This window comes from Anser brachyrhynchus (genome assembly GCF_964034855.1).
Source record: "Anser brachyrhynchus genome assembly, chromosome: 1".
Taxonomy (NCBI): domain Eukaryota; kingdom Metazoa; phylum Chordata; class Aves; order Anseriformes; family Anatidae; genus Anser; species Anser brachyrhynchus.
The window spans coordinates 144064329-144084843 of record NC_137694.1 but is presented as its reverse complement, the minus strand read 5'-3'; the positions used below and the strand labels follow the sequence as shown (position 1 = coordinate 144084843).

At 37.9% G+C, this 20515-nt stretch overlaps 1 protein-coding gene across 5 annotated transcripts in view; it reads right to left on the bottom strand.

Annotated features, from left to right (window-relative positions):
* Nucleotides 1–2769: 2769 nt before the first annotated feature.
* LOC308198802 (interleukin-1 receptor type 1-like) overlaps nucleotides 2770–20515 on the bottom strand; it is a 53475-nt gene continuing 35729 nt past the window's right edge. For all 5 annotated transcript variants that reach the window (XM_080601862.1, XM_080601860.1, XM_080601861.1 and 2 more), the window contains 9 exons: nucleotides 19982–20213; nucleotides 17733–17922; nucleotides 15637–15811; nucleotides 14515–14580; nucleotides 11873–11993; nucleotides 10850–10995; nucleotides 9086–9229; nucleotides 7877–8041; nucleotides 2770–6793 (listed from right to left, as the gene is read on the bottom strand). In XM_080601862.1, the coding sequence (XP_080457988.1) occupies nucleotides 6435–6793; nucleotides 7877–8041; nucleotides 9086–9229; nucleotides 10850–10995; nucleotides 11873–11993; nucleotides 14515–14580; nucleotides 15637–15811; nucleotides 17733–17922; nucleotides 19982–20213 (1598 nt within the window). In that variant the 3' untranslated portion in view covers nucleotides 2770–6434. The remainder of the gene's footprint in view (nucleotides 6794–7876; nucleotides 8042–9085; nucleotides 9230–10849; nucleotides 10996–11872; nucleotides 11994–14514; nucleotides 14581–15636; nucleotides 15812–17732; nucleotides 17923–19981; nucleotides 20214–20515) is intronic.

Below are 20515 nucleotides of genomic sequence, written 5' to 3'. Positions count from 1 at the left end.
AGGTACTTGGCGCTGGCTGCAGGCATGTTGTAACAGCTCCAGACGTTATCCTGGTGGGAGGAACACGGAGAATTAACTCACTCCTGGCCCAGTAAAGGCAGAAGGATTTACGCAGTCACCTACTCTGCCTTTTGTCAGCAATTATATCCGTATTTCATTTTGAAAATGTTTCTTACGCACTTACTGCTTAAGGTCAAATTATTTTTATGTAAGTTTTCTAGTTTCCGTGTTGTTATTTTGCACTAACAAAAAAACATCTGTGGGTTCAAATCTGTTTATCATAAAGACAAGTGAGGGGTTCCATAATCTGTTCTACTGCTTTTTTTTCTAGAAGCACTAATTAAAAAAAAAAAAAAATTAAATCATTTTTGAAGAATGCCGAGACATACACACAGGAGGTTCTGCTCTGTGAATCACAGAATGGCTGAGGTTGGTAGGGACCTCTGAAGTATTCCTTTTTTCTCATAACTTCACTATAATATCACTAATAGTGAAAAAATGTTTCTGGTAAACAAAATGTTGTTAAAACATTACCAAAATTAATAGGTAAAATGAGAACTATTCAATTATTCAACTTCGCAGAGACTGATAAGAATTAGAGTTCAGCAAATCCTCTGGAGGAATATCACCTGAAATGACTGGGTTTCATGAGACAGCAAAATCTGGGGGTACATCACTCCTCAAGTACAGAATTTGGCTGTTACAAGTCAAAAAGGGCAGGGAAGACCAGAGAAGTCCAGCACCTGACATTGGTTTGCATGAACATTTGATGTTGTCGGCAGGGCCACTTCAAAGCAGACCAAGAACCGCCAGCTCCAGCAACAAAGCCATGAAGCTCTAAGGCAGGATGATGTTGTAATTTGCACGGGGAGGACTCTAATTCAACTTATCAGTGCCATCTTTGAAAACGGATTGCAGCAGAGCAACGGTCATGACATGGCTTATCTTTCTGTGACTGAGGAGGTGGTAATGAGTAATGAGGAGACCAGATTTGTGTGTAGCAGTTGGTTTATCTCATTTTTCCCAGAATGATGTATTTGTCAACTAGGATCTCTGTGTGAAATCTTTTTTTTTTTTTTTTCTCCACCTTGGATAGCATTTCATCGATAAATGATACATAAACAAGGAGAACGCCTGAAATAAATATTTCATTCCTTCTGCATTCTGCAAATCAGAGTGAGAATGTTTGCTGCTGTAGGGGTGGGAAGTTGCCTGACAACAGTCTGAAATAAAACCTCTTGATATGTGCATTGGGTGGAGACCAGGTCTTCCACGCCAGCCAAGTTACCCTGCAAAAATCAGGACGTTTGCTCATATAGACCTAAGCTAGGGTACTAACATAAAGCACTCTCCACCCTTCTTTTCTTTTGAGGGGGAAAGAAGGGAGTGGAGGGGAGACAGAGAGGTGCGTGGGTTGTGTGTTTGTTTTGTGTTTTTTTTAGGACAAGTGACAAGAGCAAGCAAATGTAATTGCTACTTTTTAAAAGGAAATGATAGAACTCAGTAACCTTGTGCTTTACCTGTTCCTGGTAAATTTCTGCATGAAAAGAGATTCTAGTCACAGCATGTCTCTAAGACAGCCGGAAGTCTATTTAGGGCAAAGCTATCTGGTTCATAGCCACAGTCTTTTGCTTTTGGCTACAATACATATTCACCATATTTCTTTCTCAACCGACACTGAAAAGGTTAAATCCAAACGTAACAGAATTTTAAAGCCCTTTTTGTATATTTTCCTGCAACTTCTACTTTAAGCTTTGCTAAAGACATTAGGAGTATCTTTGCACAAATGAAACTCTTTGCTGAATCTACGAAATTTATTACAAAATGTATTTGCAGGTAATTATCTAGATAACTTTGAAGCTGCAAGAAACAGTCTGGTTTAGTACTGTTTATCCAAAAATCAGGTAACTAAGAATGTCAAGGCTGCCTAAATGTGCTTTCAGTGTTGACAATGTGTAATTCCATTTTAGTGGACAATCAATCCCACTTTTGATTTTAACACTGAGCAACTCACTTAGCATTTACATCCATTGTACAGTATTTTTTCTGGACTTATAGGTATGGTAATTAAACATCCTGCAAATTATTCACCAGTAAAGCATAGGAAGTAATACGTATTTCTAAAAGAACCATCTAGTTTCTAATAATAAAAAAAAAAAAAAAACAACAAAAAAAAAACAGGAGCACTTTTAGCACTTTTTATGACAAAACCTGTCCTTTTTTTTTCCCCCTCACAGGAAATGATTCATCAGTTTTCATCCCTCCAACAAATTTACTTTCTCTCTCTTTACCTGCAGGTTTGTAATGCTTAAAACTCACCTGGGGGAAACTGTGTTGACAAGAAAAACACTAGAGAAATGGGCCACGGGACTGACTGGTAAACAAAGACCTGTTTTCAAGTTCACAACCATTAGCACTGGCAAAAGGCAGGTGGAGTTTTAGTTTTATAAGGTAAATTAAAACATTTAATAAGAAATTTTTAGCTGTAAAAATGACTAGTGAAATAGAACTTCAGAGTAATGAGAATGAGAAAGAATTACACATGACCAGGGTGAGGTGGTTCACGCTAATGTTGTACTGAGACCAGATTAAACCCATGTTAGTGAGACCCTCTCCCCTCCACTCCCAATTCTGGGAAAAGTAACTTGAGTGGAGAGCTAGTAAAAGCCATCTTGTTCGATACACCTTCAAACCAAGACAGCTGTTTGCCGTTCTTCATTCACAGCGTGCTTCAGTGGAGGAATGAGGAGAAAAAAGCAACGCTGTAAGAAAAACTTATGTAGTGTTTTATTGAATTAAAAATGGACCTCTCTTCAAAGTGTCTTTATATAACACACAGGAAAACTTCAGCAGTCATATAAATATAGCAAAAGAAACAAATATCAAAAAAAACAACAAACAAACAGTATTTTGGCTCAGTAAAATAACTTTCCACCCAAAGTAGGCATAACAAGTAGCAGTTTTTCATACAATCTATTCCAGACAGCAAAAACAAAAATAGAAATTCAGGAGGCCAGAGGTTGCTGGAGCTCTGTTGGCTGGCCTGCAAACCACAAACTGTCAAGGTGGAAATGCAAAGTCAATATTATGCCCTAGTCCTCAGGGTATAAATACAATACTTCCAGTGTCTAGTCTTCACATTTGATAAAGGAATCTTCTGACAAGAGTTCCAAAACCAATCCACACAGCTTCTGTCCCACTGAATTCTGTCAATGTGAACCATAACAATTCGCACATTCACCTTTCCCAGATGGATCTCAGTAACTTGGGATGGATCTCAAGGCTCTTTTACCCTCTCCCCAACAGGCTGTCACCAAACACACACCATATTGAAAAGGAGATTGAGTGCAACAGCTAAGTGAATGTGGCACTTCATGACCGAAAGTGTTTCTTCCCTGACTTTTTTGTCTTGTACAAAACATATCATGAGAACAGAAGATAAGCATATGCACTGGTCTGTACATACATGACATTCATCAATAAAACATTCCATTATCGTCAAAGTTGGAGATATCTTGACATTTCAAACGCACGTTTTTCCATTCCTGTGAAGAGATTCTTACGCCAGTCTGGTCAGACACACACTCAACACACAAAGCTTGAAGCTCAGAAGGCACTGTCCCCCAGAAGCAGAGTTTCAAATTTCCAGCACACACAGAGGTAACCAAATAACTTCAGGTGGGAGAGGAAGCTGTTTCCATTGGTTTTGTCACCAGTGAGGCAAAACAAAAGTCACAGCATCCCATGGTCACTGGGCAGTTCCGTGGGATGGCACCTCATATTATCAGTTTCTTTTGGTTGAGAATGGAGGGAAGAAAAGCCATGAAAGAAGAAAAAGCCAATAAATACTGTAGTGCCAAAATGAAGGAAGCAGTCTTCAAAGAGCAGAAGAATTCCAAATGATGCAGAGCATTATTTTTTTCAGATGAACAAATGATACCAAAGGATCAACTCAAAGACAAAATTTCTGCCTAATACTGTATTAGCAACAGCCTTCAAGTACAGCTTGGAAAGCACTGGAATTTGACACAGTAGTAAGCTAGTTGTTCTGTGGTAAGGGAGTTGCATGAGAAAAGATTTGCTGAAATTTGAGTTGGAGGAGAACAAAAGGTGCTGCAAGCAGCAATTAAAGGCAGATCTGAAACTCTTGCTACAAATAAATCATCACAATCTACTCAGAAGTCTTCTCTTGAATGTCTGTAGTAGGATAATTATTAACACTGGAGCAAACAATCACAGAGGAGTTAGTATACACAGCTTCCCCCCCCAACCCAGCTAAATTTAATTTAACATATGGAAAAGCTAGAGTTAGAAATATCTTGTTATCGTGACTTGTATCAAGAAAAATCACCATAGGTCTCTGCCTTACCTATGCCTACCTGCATGCTTTGCAACTGCCATGTAAGCCAAGACTTCACTTTAAAATAAGTAACAAACCTTTTGCCTTTTTCCTACTACTGCACAATTAGCAGAGTTGTCATATTTCTTCCTTGGGAATGCAGTCAATTGTTCATTAAACCTACATTTTAAAAATCACAAAAATGGTGCAATATTTATCTTCCCCAAACACTATTAAAAAAAAAAAAAAGGCAAAAATCACTAGCCACAGAAGCAAAGCAATGCCTGTGTAAACTAACTTGAACCATGGGTTAGTTTCCAGATTAATATACAATTCATCAAACTCTGAAATTGTCTAAGTTGTTCAGGAGAACCAAATATGCCTTATACTCCAAGCACACAGCCCACTTGTAACAGACACACGCTGAAGCTTCCATACAAAAACAAATCTCAACTTAAAAATGTAAACTTTTGAGCACAGACTGAAAAGCACACGTGATTTAGCTCTCACATCTCTCATTCCTGTAAAATTCATAACTATAAACATGATTTTAAAGAGATTTGATAATTTCTTAACAGTCAATTCCCTGCAAGAGAATTTATTATTACGAACTACATCACTGTCTATACGCATCTTAGCTTCAGAGCTAACAAAATTGTGTTGTACACAATATTGCTAAAAAAAAATAAAAACGAGGGAAAGGAAAAGCATTTGACGTCCGCAGTAAGTTTTAACAAATTTCTTTCCCAAACAGCTGCACAAAAGTTGCTACTCTAGCATAAGTTCATCTGACCCCAGCCGAATTAGGTGCTCAGTCATCTTAGATTCGTTACAACGTCAATGGAGAGGGGAAAAAAGAAAAGCAAGCAGCTACAGGCAATAACACAGGTCATCTCTCTCATTCTCTAAGTACTGAGCAACGTTATTTTAGCTCTATTTTCTAAATGCACATGGAGCCAAAAAGCATGACCACACTATCCCTTTACTTCTGCCATTGCACTTGGACCCCTTTAGGAACCAGATCAACTCACTGACCTGGGAGAAAGCTACAAGGAAAAGAATTTCTGCCATGTTAGTCCATTCAGGCAGCTTCAGTTTTCAGAGGTGACAAATGCTAAAGCCAGCACCCTGGCTGGGAACAGGAGGGGAGACCTGCTCTCTTTCACCAATGGCATCCCATGAAAACTGCCCAGCTGTGTTGCCTGTGCCCTGAAGCCCTCTGCTCCCTAAGGAGAGGGGGATGAAGCCAACCATCCTGCACTTTGCATGAGAGAATGTGTCATGAGCTCATTGCTCCACATGGCTAATAAGAACATATTACACCACATAACTGGAAAATAAGTCCTCTGGAGATTTAAGATTTTTATGACCTGGTACAGCAATATAATATTATTTTATGATGTCTGAGTGGGATAAGTGACTGAAAACCACGCAGTTCTTTAAAACATAAAAAAGATCAGGTAAGAGAATCTATGCTTTGCCAAGCTGAATAGTATTTTTGGGAGGTTGGGATTGTCTCTTACCTTTTCTCTTGGATGATACCACACTGACGCACTAACACAGCTGGAATTATCTTTGAGCAAACTGAACAAAGCAGCAAATAACAAACTTGTAACAAATACGATTCATGTCATTTCATTAAAAAAAAAGCACAAACATTTACTGGCATCAACCAAACCCATTACATAACATCACAATTATAATTAATACAGTTCCCTTCATATTCAACCTTAAACTGATGGAAAGAAGTTCTCTTTTTTCCCCCTTCCATTTTTAAAGTCAAAAATATTCCAACAAATCACAGTGCAATTCTCTTGAAAGAGCATGTATTCTGTATATCCTTATGTACTTCCTATATGGCTTCCATGTCATCAGTGTGCTGCTGATGGTATTTCAAGACATTCTATTGATTTGGCCAGAAGAAAGTGTGATTCACATCTGTAGACAAAGTTGTAGTACCTTCGATCCAGAAAATCTGGATGAGATTGTCTGTACAAAACAGATACATATGACCTTCAATTCATCCATCAATAATTATAATGAACTTCGGCAGTGATTGTCGTTTTTCTGCTGTTATTTAGGAAGAATTGGTATTTTATGGTAACAAGTGAAATCCTGATGAAGATCCACGTTTTCTGGACGGCATGTGGTAACGTACTTTTTTCCAGAATTTGGTACTTGCTGAACGAGACCTTTCTGAGAAGTCACCTTTCCATCGGATAGCCCCATACTTTTGCTTAATATATTTGATGGATTCTGGCATGTTAGTATAATCTTGTATTTTTTCGAGTTCAATCAGAATTACTTTAATACCATCCTGGATAAGAGCATTATACATGGCTAGATGCTTTTCAGACGCGTCTTCTAGAATACTGTAACATGATGGTTCTGGTACTAAAATAACTATCACTCTTCTACTTTGACGGATTTTTTCATCTGCAATACTGATGACAGCTGTAGAGAGAAAAATTGTGAAAAAAAAATCAGGCTGTTTCTCAGGGGGTTATTTTTTGTTACTCATGTGTTGCAACTGCTTCATTCACTGTTTGGTATTTGAGCCTCCCTTTACCTCACAAATAGAGACAGGATAAGAGCATCCAAGCCGTTACTGTGGGTTAGCTGACAAGTGGAGATTTGGCTAACGCAACACTCTGACCACATGAAAACATATACTGACCACATGAAAACATAAGTATTTGTATTGCATAAACAGAGAAGAGCTACCAACTTTCTACTACTTATCTCATTGATGTCATTTTATTATTACCACAGGTGAAATTGCAAAAGATTCACAAGAGTTTCTTCATTTCATCTCACATAAGCAGTCAGTGGGACGGACTTTGCAATTTTCAGCGTCAGGTGCTAGAAATTGAAATTTGGTGTGCATATACACACAAAGGAAACCTCCATAAGGATTTTAAAGCCTTGTAAGGCGATGCTTTGTAAGAACTTTCACTAAGGAAAAGTACTCTTGGATTCAGACAATCGTTCCTGATAAATTCAGATTGCTTTGTTTTCATTTTTCTTCACTTGCAGTGTCTGAAAATCTGCACTCTTTACTGCATCCCTCTGTGTTTTGACAGCAATCCTTGGAGCAAATAAAAATGATACAGTTCAGAAGTTCTCCTGCTAAATGGTACCTCAAAGCAATAGGTTCTTTTCATATCTTTTCACCCACATGCTTCCTGCCATTAGTCATCATTCACAAACACTATTTCAACTCTTCTTCCCCTCAGTATCATTCCATCTTCAGATGTCTAGACTAGCCAGACATTAACAACAACAACAACAAAAAGTCTCTAAGACCTAAGTAATGATGAGGGAAAGGCTGAGATAAACAAACTCACAGACTATCTCTAAGGGAGCACCCAGTGCTGTAATGCCTCATTCTTCACAGAGAAAACGAAAATCAGAGCTCTTTAGATGGTGAAAGGTATTTAGTACCACACCTGTTTGATCTTTTCCTGAGTTATAGTTGCAGCTCACTTCAGCTGCTAATAAGAAAACTCAAGTTTAATTTGTCTTTAGATAGCTTACCTTCTCCTGCTAAATCATTCCTCCCAAATATAAAGAGGTTATATCCACACTGTCTTTCTAAGACCTCTGGCAGTATCTTCAGAGCAAAAATATCTGATGAGTACAAGCAATTCTCTCTGTTCTTTGGATACAGAACGTAGGCATCATAGATCTTCCCATCTGAAGCTAAAAAATATAAAAATGTAACCTAAAGACATAAACAGAAGAACATTCCTAAACACTATCCCACTCCACTTGAAGCATTACTTTGGGTTCTAATACTACTATTATCTAAGCATGCATAATTATATCAAGCCTGACGTATTTGTAGAATCAGGCCTTTAAGATTCAGCACACTGGATCTGAATAGGCAAGAAACTTGCAAAATTAGATAGTTTAAGTATTCTTTATTCAACCCTGAATTAAATATATATATGCGTTACCAGTGAATTGTCTAGAAAATAGCTGTTCCAGGAGAACAAGTGAATCCTTAAGAAACCCAGCAGCCACATAACTAGATTATTTTTGTAACCTGAAGTTTCGTAACACAACAATCACTTAGACATGAAAACAAAACAAAATATTTGGCAAATTTCACGATCAGAAGCACATTACGTATTTTGGAACCAGCTTTCCAGAAAGACCAAACTTAAAAGGCTTCACAGAAATCCAACAGAACAACTGCTTCCAGTAGATATTTCCTCTTTCTCTAGCCACATACCTCCTCTCAAATGTTTTGGAATGACTCATATTTAAACATGCTGCTCTTATAGATGCACCAGTCAACATTATTCTGAATGCCAGGATTTTACAGAAAATACACTAACTAGAAATGTCTTCAAATAGGAAAAAAAATAAAGTGAAATTTGTCCTGGTTCATTCAGAGTGAGGGGCAATTCCATTGTATTACTGCTTTTTGTAAGAATACCAATTAAATGATATCTGAAGAGCTGCGGCCCGAACAGCATTCAAACCACTGAATTGGGTCTTTAAGAAAAGGAATGATAGAACTGGATTCTTGAAAAGTTGCTGATTTTCCCCCGTAGATATTTTTGTCATCTGAACTAGTTCTATACATCCTAAAAATGTGTTATATTTTCAAAAATCCCAAACAAGACCAATCATGCTCCAGTGAGGTTAACTCATTGCTTTGCAAGAGAAGATGGAGACAATCTGCTCATTACAACACACAGCACACTCGAAGTACACCTTACTGCAACATAAGCATACCTTTTTCACCCACGAAAAGATGGCACGAGTTCCGATACCAAAGCACAATATCAATTTTGAAGATCTTGTAGATAATGAGTGTAACAAACACTAAAAATACCAGAGAAACTCCTCCTCCAATCAAGTAACCCTGGATGTTCTGAGCTGCAGTAGAAAGTGGAATAAAAGGGGAGACACAAAAATATAGTTATAGATAAGAAATAAGACGAGATGTTAAAAACTGGCAGTTTTCCCCTCAAATATTTAGTCATTAAAGGATTAAAAAAAAAAAAAAAAAGATGTAATGAATGACAGGACTGAAAGTTTTCCTTGTATTCTTTCTACAAATACTGTTATTTGACAAGTGTGCTTTTATATTTCAGACTACCTTAACAATGCGACAAGAGAGGCTACTCTTCAGCCAAAGCACCAAAATATTAATATTATATAAAGATTATATTATATATATATATTAATATTAATGTATAGAATTCTCATACAAAATTTGATCAGTCAGAAAACAAGGAAGTCAGAGGAGAGGAGATGACTTCCTGACCACGCTGTTCTCCACAGACCAAACAGCTTTTCACTGTGTCAAGCCTCTTCAAAGACCCACTACTGAACCAACTAATTTGTTGTCCTTAATAGATTAAAAAACAGATTAAATAAATAGATTAAAGCCCACAAATGACTCCACAAACTGCAATTTTTAGTTCATGCATTTAAGAATGTCTGAGGTTAATTCCTACCCTGTCAATCATTGTGAAGGCCTTTATTTACAGTAAGCAAATAATTTGTTTATAGTTATGTAGCAAGATAGGGCTGGCATCCACTTTCAGTCAGTTATCTGTTTACAATGTGGCCAGCTAAATGTAAATTTGAAAGTGACACCTGTCAAAGGACTGGCTCGCAATCAATAAAATCGGCTTTGTCACTTAAGAGACCAGGGAATATTCTGTAGCTATATTAAAAAACAAAAAAATAAAAATGGACACTTAAAAAAATCTAATGGTTTGCTTTTCTGTGTATCTGTTCTTGACTACAAAGAACGAATTTCTTGAACCTTGCATCTGAGTTTTTACAAGCTCATTTTACGTTTAATTGAAGGTTCATCTACCAAAAAGAGACATTTCAGACTAGCCAGTGCCAGGTCAAAATTACCCTGTCTCTGAGCACAGGACAGGGGTATTCAACAAGTAGCTGGATGCTCCCAACCAACATTCCTGAGCCTATCTAGAAGGTGGTAACAAAGCATATGCATCAGTAACGGAAACTCCCTGACCTTCCAAGCAATCTATTTCACTGTTTCACTTCATCATCGTTAAGAGCTTTTCCTACTATCTAAACAGATTATTTTTTTTCTCCTGGCAATCTGAGCCCATTATTTGTTACTGCAGGACAGGACAATCAGGTAGCGCATGTATGTTCAGTTGCTTTTGACACACTGTTCCATACTTGGTTATGTCTCCCCTCAGCTCTTTAAGAGAACTGGCGATTTCCACTCCTCTTTTCTACACACATGATCTCCTCTGATCCACATGCTTCTTTGCAAGTGTGCAAAATGAAGCACAGAATTCCACCGAGGCCTAATATTTGCTTCAATGTATTTAAGTATTTCATTAATGCTTGCTAAAACACCTAACAAGAGAAGGCAAAGCAAATTCAAAGTGCTACTCCCTTTAATTTTGCTAAGAAACACAGTTTTAGCTGCAAGTAGTGTGGTGTCAAACTAATTGGAAAGTAGGCATCATTGATCACAATTTTTATCAAGATTTGATATTTTACCTGGGCGTTCCAATTTGATGTATGATGTAAATTGTTGAGACTCATATATGAAATGACAGAAAAATTTATAGGCATAATCCTTTACTTTCACTTTTGAAATGTTAAATTTTGTTCCAGCTACAGTAATTCCATGAGGCATCCCCTTTCTGCCATTAAAAAAGGATTAAAATAAAAAAAGAAATATCAGTATAGAAACTGGAATCTTTGCTGAATCTATCTCATGTTAAACACTATTTGCAAATACATGAACATTCATTTTTGACCTCTACAAACCTAAGAGGTTTGTAGAAAAGAAAGCAGTTTGCAATGTAGCCCCAGACATTTTTTTTTTTTTAACTGATGATGGCACTTGGTCGAAACAACAATGCTTCTGCATGAGTCTGAACTGATAAACTGAAAATCCTGTCACCCTTTCCCCCCCACATACTTCTTTGTGATAAGTTTTAAGGATTATAATTAATAGCAGTGGTTGCTATAATTTGAAAGCATCAATACATCCACACTCTACAGTAGCACAGACCAATCACCACAGAGTAACAAAGGTCCTGCTCTCTTGGAAAAGAGATGTTCTACAACAAGAGCTTCTCCTTTGTGTTCTTTGAAATTAACAGCCACATCTGTACTTCAACAGGGCTTTTTTTTTTTTTTTTTTGCCTTGGAACAATCTACCCTTCCCATATTAATGATGGAGGGGAAGATGTAGTCTATTAACAAAAGAATTTCATAAAAACAAATGTATATGTAAGGCTTAAATATGATATGTTTTATAATAGCATTCTAAAAACGTGTGTATGGCTGCTTCATTCCATTTGTACCATGTATTCATGCATCAGTATTTATAATAAATTATTTATTTTTAAAAATCAAGCAGTAAGAATATAATGTACTTGATGCACTTTTAAGCAGTCTTTCAATGACCACTGCCATTGACTACTGGTCAACTTTACAGTGAATTCATTGCAAGTAACTGCAGGTTACATCACCTAGAAATGCACTTACAGTTCAATGTATAAAGATACTTACTCATAAAACTGTTCCCTGTAGCTGCTATCAAAGTCATCAACATATTCATTGTTAACTTCCCAGTATGGAATCAAGCTATTTATGCCAGAGGATACATTGCATTCCATGACTACGTGAGAGCCTACAAAACAAAACAAACCATTTAAATACAGCAATTGAAACTCTTGTAACAGAAGCAGGATCAAGTGACCAGGGAACAACTGGGAAAAGGAGGGATAAGAAAAAACCCACCTACCTTATGAAAAGCAGAGTCCATTAAACTCATCCATTTCTACTCCACAACTGGGTGTCTCCAATCTGGATGTGAATCCCACCCTAAATGTAGGTAACTGAATGTTCATGTCTACATGTGAACTAGATGTCTAAGCTATAAAGGAGTTCACACCTCCACTGGATTCTGCTCATATTAAAATAGACACCTGGGTCTTATATCTGAATGGCTCTCTGGACTCCACTGACTATTACTGACAGATCTCCAGGGCCCAAATCAGTTGCCTATACATAGTATGGTGACATCTGAGATGTTCTCCAGAAACCCAGACATCTGTAGGGAGCTGGCAAATAGGCCTCCAGATCTTCAGAAAATCTGCGTATCTAGAGCAGCCAGTTCATCCAAAACAGCACTAGACATCTATGTTTAGGCAACAGAATTGAGGTCCTATTAATAATAACATGAGTTGAAGCCCCTACCTACCTCATATGCAGATACCCATGTGTAAGTGTCTCCCTTTAGTCTCATGTGTGACTGCTTTCTTAGGATCTGTGAGGTACTTAAAGCTGGATTTGGGTACCTTAGACCAGCTAAAATGAACAATAATATGACAGCAAGTTATAATCAACAGTATTCAAGCCATAACAAATGTGGATCAACTGTTCATTTAAAATATCAAGGAATCTAAACAAATTGTCCCATAACAAATCCTAATACAGGCTGAGGGACCACACACAGGCCCTGGACTGCTAGTTACTTTATTCTCCATTTTCTCAGCAAGTACGATCAAAGGAGAAAGAAAATCCTAAAGGATGCATACAGTAAATGAAAATGCTTCTTAAGGTCCTAGGCACTTCTGACTCCTGAGTAGTGGTTGCACTGGCAAGATTTTTTCTGAATTATATGGGAAGTCGTAATTAATTTACCAGTAAGAATTTGGGATGAGATTTACATGACATTTGAGTGGCTGCAAGATTCAGTACACGGAAACACTACTATGATATTACTGTATTTCTTCCACAGTTACAATTGCAAAGGAAAGGTAAGTTTTCATAAAAAGATGAGGGCTGTATGAGTTTATAAAAGGATGGTAGCAAGTATCCCTATTTCAGCCTAAGATCTGGCAAATAAATTTCCTATTAGCAGCACATATAGTGCTTTTCCTTATTAGAGCACAAATAGAGCTTTTCAGACATGTATTTCCAACAAAACCAGAGAAGCTGTAACTACCAGAAGAGAGGAGGCTGTTGAACCATTTCTAACTATTTCCAAGAGAATTAAATGATCATCTGAAGACCACAGCACTGTAAGTCTATAAAATAATACTATTTGTATCAGGTCCTGAATTTTCCCACTTCTGTAAACTTCATTGTTTAAAATAAAACCTTCCAAACTTTGAAGGAAAATAACTCCTACTAAAGCTTGTTCTTTATTCTGATCAAAATCTCATCCTCACCAGAATCTGGCAACTTTAGAACAAGATATCTTTCACAAGTTGTAGAAGTCAAAAAAGAAAAGGAAAAGAAGAAAAAGGAAAAAAAATGGAGAAAAAAAAAAAAACAAGCAAGGAAACAAACTACCCAGTATCTCAGTATTGTTCACTTTAGTTTACTACCATGTGCTCAAAGTCAGAAGTTGAGCAGGACAAGATGTTTCACATGAAGTTGTAAACTCAACGCCAGTAAAAGCAGCAGCAGAAGTAGCGGTGATTTACATAAGAATAATCCACAGTGCTACAGGCTCAGTTTCCATGTGGAGCTAAAGCCCCAACATGACCTTTCCTCTGAGCTTCTTTAATGCCCTAACTGCTAATAGTTGTTTACTCAAAACAGTACAAGACATCTCAGATCTCTCTGCACTAGGAAATTGTAGTAAATAGCCACTCCCACTTCTCCAAGATCAGTTAAAGCCTTTTTTAAATCAAAGACTTAGTTTGAAACAGTTCTACTTGGTACAAAATGGTATCTGAAACCGTTTAATGCCCTAGAAGAAGGAATAAAAATCAATTTTTTGGAGAGGGAAGGGAGACAGGAAACACAGAGGAAGAGGAAAACTACTAAGCCAGTCAACTGGTAACTATCCTAAGATGTTGCATACTTGTAGCTGTATTCCCAATGATACTGTACATATGTCAAGACACAGGCAGTGAGAAATGGTACAAAGGGCATATGGCAATAAACAAAAAATAGATGCACCCAACATATGACATTGCTGGTCAAGAAACTCCAATCTTAGGTGCACACAGTTATTCTCCCTGCAAATTACTTGGGAGAATCATGTTCTATCATCTGTGTTCCAGATAACCTCAATCCAGATGCCTAAGTACCAGTCTTGCTGAAATCACTGGAATTGTTAACGTGTTATTTCAGTAAAACAGATAAACTCCCAGACTTTCTAAGTTTTAATGATTTCTTAAATAGTCACTACTTACCAAGCTCCACTTCAATTGTATTGTTCCTTGGATAAATAAACTCTGGTCTCATCTGCAGTGGGCTTTCTAACAGAAAGAAAGAAAAATGAAATCTTTGGACAATGAGTTCCATGACTTACTTCAACCAACACTTTTACAATGATTTCATTTTATTTTTTGGTACTAATGCAGCACCATTATGTACTACCAGTTTCAAAATTCCAATGGAAAAAAATCTCTAATGAAATTTACTGTACTCATCCAAATTTTAGCTTCCAAGACAGCAGGAAATTTTAGCTTATCTTTAAAACATTTAAAAAAAAAAAGTCTCAGACTTACTGGCAGTTGATGTAGAATAATACAAAACCAGATAACAGAAACACAAGCAAATAAGCGCAATGAACTGTTGAAGAGATGGATAAGGAAGAGAAAGAGAAATTACCTCAGTGACCTCCTACATCAGGTGAACATCTATTTAAGTAAAAGAGTTGTCAAGAATGCACAAACTGAGCTAGAATTTTATCATTCTGCATGATACATACACTCACTGCTAACAAGCCGCTGTTCTTGTATCACCTATCTAAACTAAGAATGTTGATTTTATCTAAGAAGATGGACACTTTACCTCCAACCTTTACCTCCACTTTACCTCCTTTCCAAAAGGACTATAGCTGTGGTAGCGCTCAGGTCATTATTAATGCTGTCTACAGAGACAAGTTGACCAATAGTGCCAGCAGGAGTTCTGCTGTGATGGTCTCAGCAAAATAAATAAATAAATAAATAAATAAAATCTTTCTGTTTGTTTTTGTTTTAATGGTTATTTACATGTTTTTTTGCAAAAACAAACCAACACTCCCATAATCACTGCTTTCTTCTGATTTCTAACCCCACATTTCTCATTTCCCTATGACAGTTCTTCCTCTGAAGCAATGCTCAAGGGAAGCAATGCTCAAGGGTAATGCAAAGGGAAAAGGTAATGCATTGTTGTACTTTAATTGTAGCTTTTTAGGGAAAAAAATGATTTAAAGATAATCTGGAGCTCTGTTTTCACAGAGCTGAAAGGTATCATGCCAGACTGCTTATGCTTGCATACAAATAACAATAGTAGAGGAAAAAAACAGAAAACCACCTCTGTGAACTCACCTTTAACCACTAGACTCATGGTTCGTGAAACATTGTATTGTTTTCCCATGTATGTATATACCATACGGCATGTGTAGTTTCCTTTGTCTTGTACAGATACATTGTGAATCAGGACAGCATTTTCACCCTCTGCCAACATAAATCGCTTGTCTTCTAGAAATCCAGGCTTACACTCCTAGATATATCAAAAGTACCTGTGAGTTAGGGGAACTAATCATCTTATAATTAAGCCCATTAATGAACTCTACTGATTATTAAAAACAAATAAAAATCAGCATCTTGCTATTTTTATTGAAAATTAAAAGTTGTCTTTTTTTTTTTCTAAACCACAATGTGGGTCATATATAAGCGTCACTGTGCTCCAACACGAAGCCCAAAGAGGTCTTGCTGCATTTGCACCTTTTAAATATCACTGCAGTCAATTCTTTAAGTTTTCAAATGTAGTCTTTTAGTTCACTGCCTTCATTTAATATCTTGAGTTAAATAGATAACCCCAGGTGTACCAGAAGTTTTTTACACCTGCAGCAGAGGCCTTTGAGACTGTCTCCCACAACATCCTCATGGGCAAGCTCAGAAGTGCGGGATAGATGAGGGGCCAGTGAGGTGGATTGGGAGCTGGCTGGATGGCAGAGCTCAGGGGGTTGTGCTCAGCGGTGTTGGAGTGATCAGCAGTCCAGCTGGAGGCCTGCAGCTGGAGGTGTCCCCAGGGGTCAGGACTGGGCCCAGTCTCATTCAACTTACACATCAGTGGCCTGGATGAAGGGACAGAGCACCCTCAGCAAGTTTGCTGGGGGCACAAAGCTGGGAGGACTCGCTGGTACCCCGGAGGGCTGTGCCTGGGGCCTCAGAGGGGCCTGGACATATTGGAGGAAGTCCAGCAGAGGGCAACGGAGATGGTGAGGGGACTAGGGAATCTCTCTTACAAGGAGAGGCTGAGCGAGCTGGGACTGTTCAGCCTCGAGAATATAAGGCTGAGAGGGGATTTTATCAACGTGTCTAAATATCTTAAGGGAGGGTGTCAAGATGATAGAGCCAAGCTCTTTTCGGTGGTTCCAGCAACAGGCACGAACTAACATAGGAAGTTCCATTTTAATACAAGGAGAAACTTCTTTACTGTACGGGTGACAGAGCGCTGGAACAGGTTGCCCAGAGTGGCTGTGGAGTCTCCTTCTCTGGGGATATTCAAAACCCGCCTGGATGTCACCCCGTGCAAGGTGCTCTAGGTGACCCTGTCTGAGCAGGGGTGTCGGACCAGATGATCTCCAGAGGTCCTTTCACCCTCAACCATTATGTGAGCCTGTGCGTTTCTACATTTCTACTTCCCTGAAACTGAGCTGTTGTAGCAGTGACTCATGCTGTTGGGTGTATTATCACATCTGCGGCAATGCAAAAGCAGCAAAAAAAAAAAAAAAAAAAAAAAAAAATCCTCTCTTCTCTGACCTGTAAGCAGTTTACAACCACATCATCTCAAAAAGAACCTTGGTGCTACATTTGTGCATCTTATTTCAGATATAACATACAGGCCCATATAGGTGCTTTAAGACCAACAACAGAATTAAGAGCTGAACTGCCTTAGAATTTTACCTCAGCATAGAAAAAAAACAGAACAAAACTGTTCCGAGCTTGAATAGGCTACAGAGTATTTTGCCAGAATCAGAGCAAGAGGCATATGAATGCTGCACCATAATCACCAGCTAAGACAAGCCTAATATTCTGAGAAATAGAAATAGCTATGCAGAGCCTTATATTTAAGGAAACACAAGTTTTTGAACTTACTGCCTCCATACTTTACCTACGAACTTATCACCTATATAAACTGGACACTTCACAAATCAACAAACAAAAGCAACACATTTTTTAGACTGCAAGTTCTTTCAGAGTCAAAGTGGACACAGTATTGTTTTTTTTGTTGTTTTGTTTTAAATATCTCTCATACCTCCTCACATCTTCCCAAGAGTATGGCAACATAGATGCCATACTCAAACCTCACAGTGAATAAACTTTCCTTCCAAAAGCTGCTGTTCACAATTACATCATAACGTATTTTAAATAGAATATTTTCTATGTTCTATATCTGAAATATTTATGTACAATACCTTATACCAGTGTACTTCGGGCTTAACATTGTCTTCATCTTTAAAATTCTCTAGATCAGGGCATATAATATTTCCAATATTTGCGCTGTTCACCACTTGGTCATACTTCATTTTCCCATTAAAACACAAACCATTATCGTTCTTAAAAACCTTTAAATTTATAGTTTTCTGGTTAGAGCGATTAAGACCCCTGTAACGAGAAGAGCAGACAAGTCAGGTCACTAACAACAAGGTCTCAGCAGCTCAGGGAGTTTATAGAGAGGAGATTTCAGGAGTTACAGGGACTTCAATATTTCCACCAGCCTTTCTCCTACCACCCCTGCTACAGTCTCCTTAGCTCTTAAACACCACTCTCAGCTCCTCACTCCCCATTCCAACCATGAGAGATCGGGATAAGCTCTGATGTTGTGAATAGAAGTGGAATCTGCTCTGCTCTGGAAGCACCGGAGGGGAATTCAGGACTTATCTTACTTACTGGAATACTGCGTTCAGGTTTGGGGCCTCCAGCACAAGAAAGATGTGGACCTGTTAGAGCAAGTCTAGAGGAGGGCTACAATGATGATCAGAGGGCTGGAGCACCTCTCCTATGAAGAAAGGCTTCCTATGAAGGAAGGCTGTGTCCTTGAAGGGACACTTTAAGAAAAGAAGGCTTAACTTTTTGCAGAAGAGAGACAAAGCTTTTGAATACCGTGTACACCAAGACGAAACACCGGTGTGAAACTACTTCAGACTGAGAGCTTACAGGAAACAGAGAACAACCTGTGGTATAGCAGCTCTCCAGAAGATACAGCACTAGAAAGCAGAAGTATAAGCCAGAAATAAAGGAATACTCATTACTTCTTGTTTACTCTTCATTTCTCAGTGCTCTGTTAGGAGAGAGGTTTCCAGAGAAGTCAACTGTATGTTTTGACATAACTGGCTACAACTTTTGTTTGCTGCACCTTGACAAATGCTATAATTAAGGCTTAAGTGCCTGATGCACAAAATATAGCCTGGTTAATGCAACGGAACTTTAGTATATGCTTTTTGGCATGCTGACGTTGTGCAAGCAAGACTTCAGAGGTAAGGTGCCCAAGAGAAGACAAAGCAAGAGTGTCTAAACTAAAACAATGTTTATTATTTAACTAGTTAGCTTTGAAGGGGTTGCATTTCTTCCCTCTTTCAATTTGGGATTCATTACTGACTCTGAAGTAAGAAGCTGCAACAGCTTATGACCTGTGCCTACACTGGAGGTTCTTGCAGATTACTGTTACGACACACAATCCAAATTCCTTCAACATAACTGGTGTGCTGTATGCACAGTAGTACACCTAACTACACCCTACTAAAACAAATTTTGGGTCACCCAAAAAGCCTGTGTTAGTTGTTCTCAGCATGATGTGGCAAGACCACGACATCAACAACAAAAATTTTATGCGCCTTCCTGGCATTAATTTCCTGTTCAGCACACACTGAATTTCAGCCATTGTAAGATTTGAGCACCTGAAGCAGTAAATTCCAGTGCAAAAATCTGAGCTCTAAATATAACAAGAGCTTGAAGATGCCAACAAGCTGAAAAGATTCTTGTTTCTTCTCCATGCACTTAGATCTTCTGAACAGTGCTGGAGACACAGTACTCTCAGTCTTTAAAGCTGTCTAGCACATTGCTTTGCTCTTCATATGCATTCCCATTTTTAACCAGTAATGCTTTGCAATGTTTTATAATAAGACATATAAGAATGGTTTACAGCATCTTGATTTGTAAATTTCCCAAAGGATTCCCAAAAAGTTGTAAAGCTCTCCAGAAAGTCTGTATTTGTTGATCCTCTGTAACATAAAGAGAACTCTCTCTACTTAGATCCTTCTTATATTTAACCACACTCAATGAAGAAATCAAAGTGTTATTCTGATGTGTCAGTATCAAGCAGCCATCTGAACACACGAAACACTGACGGAGTTAAGACTTTTTTCAGTGACCTTCATTCAAAACTAACAAGACACCCCACACCCATTAACAATAATATTGTTAATATTATTGAGCTTTAACGTAAGTTTTCTGTATGAACCACTTTTGCAATGCTAAATTCTACACATGTGGGATAAAAAAAAAAGTGCACTAAGTAAAAAAAAAAAAAGGCATGGTCAAAACAGTGCTTTTAACTGATCTAAGGTTTCTACCTAAAACAAAAAATCCTGTACACCCAAGTCCTACAGATGTTACTCCACTGTAAGTACTATTAATTCAGTTGTTTCCCTCCTCCTTTCCTTACCTTACTTCACATTCATAAAGTCCAGAATCTTCCAGTGTTGCAGGAATGAACCAAAGCAAACCCTTTCGCACATGGATCCTGGCATGTCTCTCTGTGCTTATGGGTGTATTACTACCATTTTTATACCATGTCACATTGTAATCAGAGTAAAGCGCTGGCAATGTTATTATTGGGCAACTGATAGCTGTAGGCTCTCCAACAAGCACAAAGTAATCACAAATAATGCACTCTTCTATTAAAAAAAAAAAAAGAGAGAAAACGGTTATTAGTGTTTTTAATGTTTTTGTTGTTGTTTTAAGAAGTATTAATATCAATTCAAAGTTAAAAAGAATTAGGAAGTAGACTGTCTGTAACTATTTATCAATAAAATATTACAAGATTACTGCTTCTTGTCTGTTTAGTACCCTCTGGTTGAATAAACACATACTTCACAAAGCTTAAGTCATAACTTCTCCCTATTGAAGTAGTCAGCAATAGCATCACTGCAAACCATGACATCTTTCACATCCTACCTATTTCAGCATGCTAGCACTT